A 14,748-nucleotide genomic window follows, 5' to 3' on the forward strand; every position below is an offset into this window, starting at 1 on the left:
ATATGCTGCACTTTCAGAAGAAGCCCCTTTACTAACAGAGCAACAGTTATGCTATGTACTGTCTGGTATTGGTATTCTTTAATTTACTGCAAGAGAATGGTTTCTTCAGGGCTAAATCCTTCAGCAGAAATTAGATCATGTCATTAAAAATGCTTTCTGTTACTGGAGTGGAAACGGCACTGGGCTTGAGATCCTCTAGGTTGCCACTGTTCTCAGGGGATTGGGTTTGTCTGCACAGAATTGAGAATTGAGATTGTAGAAAGGATTTGCAGCTTCACTTTGCTTAGCTCGTGCAAGCATAGGAAAACCAACTGAATTCTGCATCATGCAAAAACTGAAAAAATAGGTCACAGTTATGTGAACTGACCATAGCGAGGACATAAATAAGAGAAAAACCATTGAACAGGACAGAAAGAAATTGTGCCAAATGTCTGAATGCAGCAGACACAGCAATGGCCATAAAAATGGTGCACTGCAGTCTTACATGCTATTTATTCCAGTTGCATGCTTCAGGACAGTGAAGCCTGAGGGCTTTAAGTTGTTCACACTTAGTGCTAGCAAGGAAATAATGCATAGCTTCTCAAACGCACACTGTAGAATTAATGCTGTATAAGCAAATAAAACCTTTACTGTTAGTGCTGCATTTTGCTTTAATGTTGCATCTAAAGTTTAAGTATCAGAGGACATTTTATTACAGCAAGTAAACCTTTTAGCATCCTTTTCATAAATCATTATGTCTATTCCGTGGCACTTCTGCACTCCCTGCTTTGTGAAAGTTGGTTAGTTCTAACCATCAGTCTTGCTGCTTTTGAAACAACCTCCATAAACTTTGCTCATATGAATAATGCATTTCAGTCCCACATACAGTATGACAGTGTCAATGTCTTAACTGGAGGTCCAGACACATCTGGCAGACTTGTCACAACTTTTTATGAAAAGGGAAAAACCCCAGTCCTTGCTGTGCTGCCACCTTTTGGGGTAGTCCCTTAAACAAGCTTTGTGTGCAAGCAGATGTTGAGGGGGCAATCAGTACTCTCTCTCCTTGAAAGCAGTGCCAGCTGAAGTAGAGCCCTCCTCTGTCTCCTGAGCTCAAGGAAAATGATAGTCCTGAGAAGAAACAAAGATCAAAAGTTGACCCAAGTTGGGCCTTTTCCAGTAAAATGTGCCTGCTTTTGTGAAACACTTCTGAATGTGGACTATTCCAGGTAATTATTGTCTTCTGTGCCCTAGAAAATAGCCACTAATGATCCACTAAAATCAAAGTAATTTTTACTGAAATCTTTGCCAAATTGAAGTTTTGTCAAAAGTCTTTGCATTTTGAAGCTTGAAGCACATCAGAGATTAACATTTTAGAGCTGAACTTATTTATTAATATGAAATTATTTTCTTCCGCTATCCATTCAGTATTTGTGCCATGGGAAATCATGAAGGCAAAAGGCTGGTATCTCAAATCTACATAAAACCAGCCCATGCCTACTAAAAGAGCGCAATGAACATTTTTTTGCCTGCCACATGCATGAATTAGATGTTACTCCCCAAACACATTAGGATGTTAGCATAACTGGCTGCATTTCAGACTCATTCTTTTTTTCAAAAAGTTACTTTGGTACAAAAAGGGTGTGGTTTTTAGGCAGATCTGGAGCTATGGAGGCAGCAATGGGTCTGATTTTGCTGTTTGGAGCCCCCCTGTCACTCAGTGGATCAAGAGGGAAAGCCTCCCAGAGCAGCGAAACCTGTTCACTTTGTGCATGCTCTCAAGCATCTGCCTGGGTTGATAAAACTGAATTTGTAAGGGACACAGGTACAAGAATAACCATTGTAAAAAATGCTCTGGGATTCCTCCTTTGTCCTGTCAACCCTTTTTCCTCTCCAAACACTGCATTTCTTGCTGTTGTGTTCTTGTGCTGCTTCCTGAGCCATCCACCTGGCTCTAACCCAGCTCGTTCATGCTGCCCAGCATGTCTGGTCTGCCCTGCTGATGCACAGCACTGTTGCCAGCATTAGCAAAGAGGTCACTGGGACATGAAGTACTGAGATTCTAGAAAGCCTTGTTCCTTTGCCAGCAGGCCTTCCCTTGCCTTTCAAAAAAATGGAAACAAAAAGATTATTTGCACTGCTGTAGTGTGAGCAGGCATGTTAAAGTTAGATGCCCTTAACCATTTGTGCATAAATATGCAAATGCAGAGAGAGGCTATAGACACAAACTGTATGACAGGTAAGTCCATCAGGAAATAAGCAGACTCACAGAGTGTATTCCTGAGTAATGCTGCAGTATTTAATTTCCATTAGGCAAATGAAACAATCTGCCTCTGCCCAGACTGAGGCAGAGTTTTCCTATGTGGGTTTTCAGTGTGAGAGAATCCGCTTGCAGAACAAAGGAGAGGTGTGGTCCTCAGCAAACACAAGAGATTCTATTCTGCTTCTGCTGCAAGATGTGGCCTTGTATGGTATGACTGTCCCTGGAACTGACAAGCAGCTTGCATTTACAGCTTGCTGGTTTTATATAGCAGCAAAACTTTTTGTTGCCTTTCCAACTATCTAAGACACTTGTTTTAGCTCAAGGAGCAAGTCTGCGTGATAGATGGATATGATTCAAGCATTGCCCAGATTAGGGAATTAAGCCAAACTCAAAAATTTACAGCTTGGTTGTAGTCTTTACTTGAATCACATAGTCATAGCTTTCATATATATGAGTAAAAAAAAAAGTATCCTAGTTGGTGAAGCTTAACCAGCTCAAGAGCAAACAGCATGTTTGTAAGGAAGATTAAACATTATTCTGTAAAGCGGTTTGTTGTTATTCTTTGTTCAGGAAATAAATGAATGAAGCATTTCTTAGAAACAGCTTAAGGAAGTGATGTCTTGAATTTAAAAAAAAAAATAAAAATTACAAGGTTACATACAATTACAAAAGGTTACATTTAGTCCAAAAGTGGCAAAGGTTGTCCAACAGTCAGTTAATGTGTACTCATCACACAGAACATTAAAACACATTAACTCTTCCCATCTAAATCTGTCCTGTAATTGACGACCTTTTGTGGTCAGGCATTGGAGACTGATAGCATAAACTCTTCCTAAGTTTCTTCTCAGCCTCATAGGCATTGGTAATTTGCCTGAACCTTTTCTTTTCATAAAATCCTTATTACAGTGGACCACTGAGGCCAGGATCTCCAAGGCATTTTTCCCACCAAAGGGACAGGTGCTCAGCCTGTCTCCAAAAAGCATGGCTCCTTTTCCCCTACAGCTCCTGGAGTAACAGAATTATGCTACAGCACCAGTGAGCCACTGTGTCGTGGGTATAAGGGGGGTACACATGAGGAGATAAGAAAATTAATAAAAGAAGTAAATAAGGAAATAAAAATAAACAATGGACACTATTATAAGCCCCACCTAGAATCATGGTAGCCAAAAGATTTTGCAGAGATTATCTTCCCTCCCTCTTTGCTTGCTGTAACAGGTCCATTTGACTGCCCTTCAGCTCTTCTGAGTATTTACAATAGCCACTGCTTTTTCTCAAAGCAGATATTCAGCACAGCAACAGAACAGACAGGAGCATGTAACACAGTGCCAAATGACTGCAGAAACAGGCAAAGGAAGACTGAGATAGCTGACATGATTTGTGTTCACTTTGGGAAGGTCTGCATCTCAGCTGGGTGCCCCCATGACAAGGTACATATTCAGTGTGAGCCACATGCAACCAGAGCTGCAGATGCAAGGAAAAGGCATGTCTGTGGCAAACAAGCTGAGGGATGGGTATGATGATAGATGTAGATGACTTCTTCATGAGGGTCTCATGCTTTGTCTGTTTCAAAACCTCAGAGGAACAGAAATTGCAGCTGTACAGACAGAGGCCCAATTAGGAATGATTTTTAGGGGAAAAAAGCAACAACTGGTCCTCAGAGAAAACTTCCCATTCATTAGTAAAATCACCAGTATAAACATTCTGAGTACATTGCTTTTAAATTGTTCAGGTCCCATTTATTTAACTTTGTAAATCAAGCAGACAGTTGTTTTTCAGTCAAAGATGAAGAGGGCAAACTAAAACCCAAGATCTTTTAGCTTCAAAGAAACTTAGCACAGCAAGAGACATTGTCAAGGCTCTACAAGAGCAGACACAAAGTTTGAATCTCTGTCATTCAGATCGTCCACCAGCTACAGAGCATTGGTCTGTACAGTTTAGTTTCACTGACAGGGATCACAGGTATGGCCCAATAAAAGGTAAGTGTTTCTAACATTCATTAAAGACTTGAGATGATATTGATATGAAACACAATGAACAATAAGATGACAGTCAAGCACAGCTTCTTTTCTACATATATTTTCTAAACTTCCAGTCTATCAGCTTGAAGTAACAGGAAAAAACCTCTTCTGGAGAGTTGTGTTTTATGTTGGAAAGCCAGGGTTTATTTTTCTGTGTCTCTCTTTAGGAAATCTATCTAAAATTTCAGACTTTTTCACTGCAAGATGATAATGATGATTCTGTTCAATTGTTTAATATTTCACTTGTGGCAAGGTTAAGCACCATAATGAGAATAAACTATAAACAAGGGCTAGTGGCTACTGCTGAGGTGAGGGGAGGGATGAGGAGACTGGGCTATCCTGGCAGGCTGACACCACCAGAGACATAGCTTGCAAAAGGGAATGCTACAATGAGGTCTCACAACCTGGGAGCAAATCTGCTGGGAATGGGGCATGGGTTTCCTTCCTGGTCAAGAATCCAAATGTATTGGGATGAAGATATGCATGGGACAAACCTGCTCCTGTTGGCACATAAATTACCTTCTAACTCCATGAGAATGTGTCTAATTCCTAGGGAATTTTGGAATAAAAAACAATTGCAAGCTAGCTGAAGTTTCTGGCCTTCCTGCAGTTGGATTGAAGACTGAACAAGAGCCCCTCTTAAAGATACACACATGAAAAGAATAACAGTTTCACTCCATATTTACAAAGGAAGTGTAGCTGTGAGAGAAGTAAAAATTAATAGAAAGATAAATCTTTTGGGAATAATTAACAATCTGAGATTTCAAAAATTGTCAAACCTTTCCCCTCAAAACAAATAAGCTTTGCAAATTATCATTACTACAGAGCCACTGTTGTCTTTTACTATTATCACCCAAAAAAATAATTTCTTCTCTACATTCAGTCTCTCCTTGGCTTCAGTTTATCACTGTTTTCCACATACACACATCAGTCAAAAGAGGCAATCAGAAAAGTTATATTTCAGAGATTCCTTTGTTTTCCAGTCTTAAAATTCTTACATTCATTATTTAAAAAAGTTGGACTTGCGAATTCATTTTTGAACATGTTTCAGGCCATCAGCAGGGGCTGGGGTTGCAGAGAGCTGTAAGTTTCCTGGAGTTGCATCGACCCAGGCTGGCTAAAACAAAATGTGCTGGAGTAGCCATGAGGTGCTCAAAGGACCTTGTTTCTGCTTTAAATCTCACTGCTAATTTTGACGAGTTTCAAGAAGTCCTGCCTGTATGGTATGTTTATTTACATGATCATCCCAGGATATCTCTGCCCCAGTTTAAATCACAACTCACACATAATATTTTTCCTGAATAAAAGCAAAACTTGTAGAGGGATTTAACCGGAATAATTACAGCTGTGTTTCAAGGGCATGCAAGCAGATAAGGAACATGAGCTAGAGGACTAAAGCTCTCATCTCTCTGTGGTAAACAATTAGTGTAGCTGGCCTGCATAAACAATTCTATTTTTTATTCTATTTTATTTTGTTTTTACTAAAAGGTTTAAACTGTCTATAGTTCCTTTGTTTTATGATCCAGAGGAGTGCCTCTTGATTCTCAGTTTAAATCCTGGTGGGAGACAAATTTCTCAGGATGGTGAGCATCAGCCCAAAGGTGCTAATATACAGAATGCGATAAAGAGGGGTCCCCCGTGCTCTCAAAATGGAATTTTCTCTCTGAATTAGATCTTAACCTCTCCATGTCCCAGAACTGCTGAAGAGGCTCTCTACAGACAGTTAAAAATGAATTTATGTTCACAAGCCCTGTTCTTCATGGGGAACCTCAACAACCCCTATATCTTTTGGAGGGACAACAGCAGGGCATGAGCAATCCAGGAGGTTTCTGGAATGCCATAATTATAATTTCCCTCTTCAAGTGACAGAGGAGCCAAGGACAGGAGGTGCTATGCTGGACCTTTTTCTCCCAACAAGGAGGGACTGGAGGGGAATGTGAAGCTCGAGGGCAGCCTCGACTGCAAGGACCAAGAAATGAAGTTTGAGATCCTTAGGACAGCAAGGAAGGTGCACAGAAAGCACTACCCTGGACTTCAGGACGGCAGACTTTGGCCTCCTCAGAGATCTGCCTGGTCAAGTACCATAGGATAAAACCCTAGAGGGAAGAGAAACCCAGGAAAGCTGGTTGGTATTCAAGGATCACCTTCTCCAAGCTCAGGAGTGATTATCCCAACAAAGACCAAGCTATACAAATATGCCAGGAGGCCTGTGTAGACAACAGGGATCTCCTGAACAAACTCAGACACAAAAAGAAAGCCTATAGAGAGTGAAAACAAGGGCAAGTGGTGAAAGAATTTCCTCAGGATGAGGAATGCAAAGGGATTGTTCAAGCAGCCAGGGATGAGGTCAGGAAAGCTAAAACCCTGATGGGATTAAATACAGCCAGAGACACGAAAGGCAACAAAAAATGCTTCTAGAGATATGTTGGTGATAAAATAAAGACTAGGGAAAATGTTCAGTCTCTCCAGAAAGAAAAAGGAAACTTAGTTACCTGGGATATGGAGAAGGCTGAGGTACTCAATGACTTTTTTGCCTCAGCCTTCACCAGCAAGTGCTCCAAACACACTGCCTGAGATGCAGAAGGCAAAGGCAGTGACAGGGAGAATGTAGAACCACTCACTGTAGTAGAACATCGAGTTCAAGACCATCTAAGGAATCTGAAGGTGCACAAGATCAATGGGAATTGATGAGAAAACTGGTAGAAGAGAGGGCTAAGCTGTTATTCAGTTTATTTGAGAAATTATGGCAGACTAGTTGTTTCCAGTGATTGGAGAGTGGGAGCATAACCCCAGCTTTTAAAACAGAGAAAAGGGAAGATGTGCATTGATAGGCAAATCAGTCCCTTCCACCTCAGTGCTTGGCAAAATCATGGAACAGGATCCTCCTGGAAACTATGCTAAGCCACATGAAAAACAAGGAGATGATTGGTAACAGCTTACACGGCTTCATTAAGGACAGATCAAGCCTGACAGATTTGGTGGCCTTCTATGATGGAGCCATAAATCACTGGTGGATAAGGGAAAGGCAACAGATGTTGTCTTCCTGGAGATGTGCAAGGCATTTAACATTGCTCTGCATGATATCCTTATCTCTGAACTACATTTTGGAAAATACTGCACTGACTGTGTAGGGAATGGAGACTGTATGACACCATCAAACATATTTTGTGTGCTTGGCTGAGGTGCCATTTGGTTTAAGGATTAATTTACCTGAAAATCATAAAGAGATTCTCTGTAAAGAAATAACAAGGTTCCTTCATTTGCAAAAGTTATCTCTTTTTTTCCCCCACAATGTTGTACATATATCCAGAGTCAGATATACCTATTTATATTTTCTAACAGCTCTTCTTTTAAGAATAGATTAAATTGGGGACAGCGATATAACTGGAACTATAAAATTAAAATTTATTTATAGATGAGATAGTTTCAGCTAAAACCATACACTAACAAAGTCTCTATAACAATGTATAAAGGCTTTCCCTTTCTTGAGAGTAAAGATGTAATTATGCTATAGACTGCGCTCATGAATTTCAGTCTTTAAGAAGCAGATGTTAAAAGAAACAGGTCCCTAATATTTATACCACTCCATTAGTAATATAACTGTGGAAAATGGATTTATTATAATAGTTAAAGTAACAGCACAGAAGTAATTTTTCATTCAATTAGGAGGTTTTGTTTTGTCTATTTTATTACCATTGGCCACCAAACAGAACTAGAGTAAACAATTATATAAATTCTATTCAATTAACTACCAAGGAAGTCAGATTTTGGAAAAAATACTGCTACCCTGGAGTCTATTTGAAATAAATCTCTGTCTATTTGTAAACATCTCTGTTAAAACAGACCTGCCCAAGAGCTGCCTAGCTGAACAAGTTTGCAGGTTCTATTCTTCAGTTCAATGAATAAATCAAAATAAATTTCAGTCTTTCTCCAGAAACCAAATAATTTCAATGGATACTGCACAAAGTATGTTTGGTATAAGGTGAATTTTTACCACTTCTCTAATTTTAAATGATAGAAGCTGGTGACACCTCCAGTTCCTGTGGACAAGGAAGCCCCATTTGTAGGCATGTGGCCAAGAAACTGCTGAGGCATGAAGTTGAAACACTACCTATTGTTAAACAGCAACAACAAAACCACAACCCTATCTGCTGTTAGACAACAAAATTGACCTTGGGTTGTATGGAAGAAGAAGTATTATTTTCATATTAAGGACTGGAGTAGGTGTGAGGTTAGGAGACCTGTTGTAAATTGCCTCTTATTAGAGCAAAAGAGCATGTTCAATCTCACAAAATGGGGCTTCAAAGTATCTTTATACCTGTTCCATAGGTATAGACCTAGGGCATGAAGGATCTGATTGTAGTGTAGACAAACCTCCTGCCTTCAACAGAGAGCCCCAGTGGCCCCAAGGTACTCAGTTTGTGCCCATCAGTCCTTACTTTGGAGTGATTCATGGAAGAGAGGATATGGCTTCACTGACAGCAAAAGGGAATTCAGCTTTTAGAGCCTATACAACTCTAGACTCTCTCCTACTCCAGATCTTCACATTTGAAGGTTTTCACTTGATTAACTCTGAATCTCACATAGACCATTAATAGCTGAGCTACACTTCTGTGCTGATGTCCTCAGCACTGGCCTCATCCTCAGGAGCCTTGGTAAAATGTGTTGCCAAAGCCTTGTTCCCATTCAGCGCTGACTTTTACTGGGTCTAGTGTTTGCTGGGTTGCTTTGCCTAAAGTAGTGGGACAGCACCTGCTGCTGCCTTATTTTCAGCCAGATATGCAACAAGGAAAAAACAAATGAACTGGTAGTAAAGTAATTTTGTCTGGGGTCTAATTGGCAACTTGAGAACTATAGGTAATCAGCCTAAACATTTGCAATAAATGATTCCTATTAGATATTTTTCCAATGTGAATAAAATTTTCTGAAATTAACAGGAACCCTGTAGCTTCCAGAACCTTTATTAGGTAACCAAACATGCTATTTTACACAGTGCATTTTAAAAAGAAAATTACTCTGACATTGCACAAAAATGAGGCAAACCCATTGAATACTGGCATGAATGTCTTTGTGTGAATTCAAGCTGTTATGCTTGTGGGATCAACCCAGATAGTGCAGACACAGGATTAACCCAGATTTCATTTCAAAGGTTTCTACACAGCAGATTTTAATGAACACTGATATGAAATCCTTACACTCTAAAAAGCCTCACAGCATTTTGAGTAAATACAGGGAAAGCCTGGTCTTTTAACCTAGATGTATGCCTTGCACGGAATTAGATGAAATCCACATAATTCAGGAAATGAATCATGTTCTACTTAGTACTCTGAGGGAAAATAGAAGCACTTATTTTGGTCTGGTGTGTCAGACTGGGGAGCCATATCAGGCTGAGGGACTATATTCGCATCAGACTTGGAGCCCCTGACGTGGAGAGGCTCAGGATAAGCAGGGTGAGGCGAGGGGGAGCACTGGGTAGGTGGCAGGGGGATACACAGCTTTGCAAACGAGTGAATCAAACTGGCAGGCGAAATAAAATGTTGGTCAGCACTTCACTAAGCAACAAGAACACTGAATGATGTATGAAACAAAAGTGCAGTTTTCTTTGTCTGTCTCCAAAGAGAAAGAGAAACACTACCAGCCAGTGCTCCTACTTCCATTTTTAAACATTTTTATTATTTTAATTTTAGGAAGGTTCTAGCAGCAATGAGGATGAATCTGCAATCCCAGTTAGACCTCTGGCATCACCTCATTCAGGTGTCCCAGCAGACCACTGCTTGGTGGTACAGCAGCTCACAGAGCAGCAGCCACCATGACCACTCCTGCGGAAGAAGCACAATTTTCCTCTGGTGACAAGTGATGACACTGAATGGAGAGATAGGGAAGATTTTAGCATTTCCTCATGCTCATCCTCGTACACAGCATTCCAGACCTTAAGTCAGGCTGTGATTTTGGCTAAGAAAGCTGCCATTTTTAACATCTCTGCCATTTAATTTCTGTGCCCTGATCTTCTATTAGCTTCCTTCCTGATTACTGCTCCTGCTCCTGCCTGTGGGTTAAAAAATAAAGGGACACAGCTATTTTTTATGTGTGTCTCTGAAAAAAATCCATGCAGCAAAACTGAAACTCCACTCGTGGCAATGAACATATCAGGGCTGAAGTCAATGCTTGTCTGCATTAGATGAGGGGCTGATCCCACTGCACCACCTTGAGGGGTTTTACTTTTCCTATGGATGATAATAAAATACATTTTTAGCAGCAGCCATATCAAAGTAAAAGAGATGAAGCAGAAAATTGACAGAACTGTCTATCCAAATGGTTCTGCTTAAAGAATTTCACAAAGAATAATAATGCAGTTAGCTTGGAAACAGTTAACTGCTAAAAGGAATCATCAACTTGGTAGCAAGAAGGAGAAAAACAAGCATCACGAAGGTACTGCTGCAGCACCCTATAGTTATCAGAAGAAATTCTCTCCTGCCTGTACTCAATGGAAGCCTGAACAAAATAGCAATTCCTGTTGCCCCACAGAAATGGAATCACATCTTTGCCTGGAAACACCAATGTTTGACAGACTGGTGGTAAACTTGATTGGGGCATTTGTGTAGGCTGATACCAATCACTTGGGCTTAACTGCAATGTGTTTGCCAGAAAAGGAGGAATAATTTGCCGAATGTGACTGCAGGGTCTTGAAGAGGCAGGGGAAAGATCCTGCCTGTAGCATAACTTGCAGTGTGGTCTACAAGTTCATGTGTGGGCAGAGATACTCTGCATATTGTCTCCTGGTGCAGGTGCACTGTTCAAGCACACACACACACACATACACTTATTCCACAAGCAACCCAAATATCCTAATTTAAAAAAAACAGCTCAGCTTACTTGCTGTGAGGATAAACTGTCCAGTTTCTTTCAATCATCCTTCTCAGATATTTTAATCACTGTAATTCCTCAGGCTCCCCTACTGAACTAATACAGCGGGATCTGACCCACAAATGCTCACCGGTTACAAAAAGATCACATGTGTGCTTTTGTCCTTATCTTTGCTATGCACAAATATGCTACTGACAGGAGGGATGAGCAAGAGAAACAGCAAGGATGGCTTTCAAATGATGCTATCTGCAGCTGTCATGGAGACCAACAGGGACTGGGATTGCTCGGCACCCTGTTAAATATCAAGGCGCCCCTCCATGTAGACACACACATATGCACCAACACCTTCCCTGCATGAACATACATGCTCATTTTATTATGCCATGCATGCCTAATAACCACCCTGCAATGAAATCCTTACACACATACATAGATGCATGCTAACACTCCTTCTGCACCACACACACACACAAAACCTAATGACAGGCACCAGAGAAATCCAACGCAGCTCTGCGGGCAGAAACTGCTGGCTGAAGCCATGCAGTGCACACCCAAGCCACAATGATTGGTGTCTTATCATTATGTATAATAAATAACAGCATTTAATAATAACAGCACTGCTGTGCTGCCTGCACTCACACCCTCCCGACTCCATGCTCATAAACCGTTTAAACAACATGGTCCTGTGCATGAAACACATGGAATGAAAAGCAGGCAGGACATGATCACTGCAAGAGATAGGCTCCGGCAGTGAAAGCTGCTTCGTGTCAGAGTGGGCTTTTCCCAGCTTTCAGGCGTGTGATCTGCATGTCTAATAATGAGCAGATTAAGTCAATCCATCATTTCTGGCATCAGTCCCTTACCTTGAAATGCTGCAGCTGAAGTATCTGGTCCTCAAGCTGTTGTCTCTTGCCTTCTATTTCTGTCTGCCTTTTCCTTTTCTCCTTGGAAAAATAATTTTGAGAGAAAAAGAGAGAGAGGGAGAGAGGGAGGAAGAGAGAGAGAGAGAGAGAGAGAGAGAGAGAGAGAGAGAGAGAGAGATCTCGTCAGAGAAATGGAGGCTTTAAGGGTAGCAGATTCGTAACAGCATGTAAGCATTCAAACACATCTGTACAGATGTCACCAGTCCCATTTCACCTGCTCCTCTGCCTGCTGGTATGCAAACAGCAGCGTTCTGAGAAGATGCCAGCCCCAGACTGGCTGGTTACTTGCCAGCAGCAGAAATTCTCCTCGCTTGCTCCCAGCAGCCAGAGCAGCAACAGAGTGCACAGTCCCAGAGGAGGGGAGAAAACAGGCATAACAGCTAAGAGAGAAGTTAAAGGGACAAAGATGTGATTTTGCATTTGAGATGCTGGGGCCAAAACCATGGAGAGTGTGGTACAATTGTGTGACAGCAAGGTGTCACAAAATCAGGGGGTGGCATCATGGAGGAAGAGAGCAGTCTGCAGACATCATTTTTCCCCAGCAGGGATGGTGGTAAAGCTTTCCCTGGGCTCAATGCTGGGAAGATGTTTCAGACAGGTTGTACAGGATTTACATACAAAGTAAATGGCATTGGTAACCTCCAGCTGGCTGTGTTTAACATTCAAGTCACCAACACGTGCCAGCAGCTGGTCCTCACCAGGTCCCTGAAGCTGGAGTGACCAAGTGGTGCCAAGGACAGCACAGTTCTTCAGTCCTTTCCACAGCTGAGCTGTTACAGCCCTGCTCAGTGCCACTCCCTCATCTGCACCGGGGCTGCTCCCTTCAGCAGGCAGCAGACTCTCTCAGGTGTTTCAGGAGCAGAATGACCTGCTTTTTCCCCCTGCAACACCTTCCTCTTAAGAAGGTAAACTGTTTGCCTTTGCGGCCTTCTGCACATTCTGGGGAGCATTCGTCCTCATCCATCCATCCATCCATCCATCCATCCATCCATCCATCCATCCATCCATCCATCCCCATCCTGGACCAGATTCCCTCTCCTGAAGATCTTTCCTTATTTCAGATTTTGTGGCCAAGACAGAAATACTGAGTAATAAATGAAAGCAGTCAGCCTCATTTCTATCGGAAAAATGGTTTTTATTTCTCATCTGCAAACTCTTTTTTGTTTTTTTTTTTTTTTTTTTGTTATTTAAATGTTTCAGTAGCTGTAAGGTTGGGTTTGAAGGCATTTGGGGATTCCTTAAATCCACAAAGTAGTTTTCCTTCCTTATTTATAGGTGCCCTACTGGTGCTCCGGGAATTCTCTGCTTTCAAGGGATTTCAAACCTTCATGCCTCATCCCCAAGGAGTATATGATAAGATTCTGCCTATGCAGAAATTAATCATCCTTATGTTGGACATCAAATAAGGCATTTTGAGGGGAAAACATTACATTTACAAGGAAGACCAGGAAACTTTAAAAAAAATATTAGTTAATATCAAGCTCACTATAAGGAAACATGGAGATAGAAAACTGCCTGGACCACTTCTGCTGAAGAGTTAGACACCAGAATGGTGATATCAGGAAAGGCTGGAATAATGAACCTAGAAGAAGCAAAACAGTTAAATGTTGCATGTGCCAAGCTGCTCTGTAATGTTTTGCACACTCTTACATGCTGATTATTCATGTATATCTACATTAATATACACAGTCCCCACTGTCTGAAATGTGTAAGACTATTGCTGAACAAATATATCCTCATGGAATAGAATCCTAGAATCATGGAATGGTCTGGGCTGGAAGGGACCTTAAAGATCATCTCATTCCAAGCAGTCTGCCAAGGGCAGGGTCACCTTTCACCAGACCAGGTAGCTCAGAGCTCCATCCAGCCTGACCTTGAACACTCCCAGAGCATCCAAAACTTTCAGGCAACCTGTTCTAGTACCTCACCACCTTCACAGCATAGGATTTCTTCCTAACATCTAATCTAAAACTACTTTTTTTTCCAGTTTGAAGCCATTACCCCTTTTTCAGTCTCTGCATGCTCCTGTCAGAAGTCCCTCTCCATGTTTCTAGCAGGGCCCCTTCAGGTACTGGCAGACTGCAATCAGGTCACTCCACCACTTTTTCAGGCTAAGCATTCCCAATTCTCAGCCTTTTCTCCTAGGAGAGGTGCTCCATCCCTCTACTCATCCTGCTGGCCCTCCTCTTGCTCCAAAAATCTGCTCACATTGTTTCAGAGTAGGAAAATCAGCATTTTCAGTAACTAAAATGCCACAAACTGTGCCCATCTTCACATCTCGCTTGTTTCTGCACACAGAAGGAAGTTTGCTTTTATGCACATACAGGCATACAGAATTTGTGTGCACCTTTAAAAATCCTTCTGATACAGAACTGTGAACTGTGGATCATCACTCCTATCTTCCAATCTGCATCAGCCCTTTATATTTTTGAAATGAATAGTGTATTAGATGGTTCAAACTCCAATATTATTCAGGGACATGTCTTGTCTTTTTTTATTCTGTTATACTAACACTGTACATGGAGTCTGAAAATCATAATTTGTTTTTTTGTTTTTTCCTCAAATAGCTAGTCAGCCATGGACCAGAACAAAGTAATTCTAAAAGCTGTTCCAGTTAATGACCTAATATTCTTGGAATAAGGACAATTCTGCCCTTTTGTGTCAGGCTGGCCAGATGAAAAATGTTGGATTTCACACATGTAGG

The 14,748-nt window shown here is 41.3% G+C and overlaps 1 protein-coding gene across 3 annotated transcripts in view; it reads right to left on the reverse strand.

Moving 5' to 3' along the window:
- Positions 1-14,748, reverse strand: part of PALM2AKAP2 (PALM2 and AKAP2 fusion) — a 265,867-nt gene that overhangs the window by 203,485 nt on the left and 47,634 nt on the right. For all 3 annotated transcript variants that reach the window (XM_056513037.1, XM_056513036.1, XM_056513035.1), the window contains exon 2: positions 11,985-12,065. In XM_056513037.1, the coding sequence (XP_056369012.1) occupies positions 11,985-12,065 (81 nt within the window). The remainder of the gene's footprint in view (positions 1-11,984; positions 12,066-14,748) is intronic.

This window comes from Oenanthe melanoleuca, chromosome Z (genome assembly GCF_029582105.1).
Source record: "Oenanthe melanoleuca isolate GR-GAL-2019-014 chromosome Z, OMel1.0, whole genome shotgun sequence".
NCBI classification, from domain to species: Eukaryota; Metazoa; Chordata; class Aves; order Passeriformes; family Muscicapidae; genus Oenanthe; species Oenanthe melanoleuca.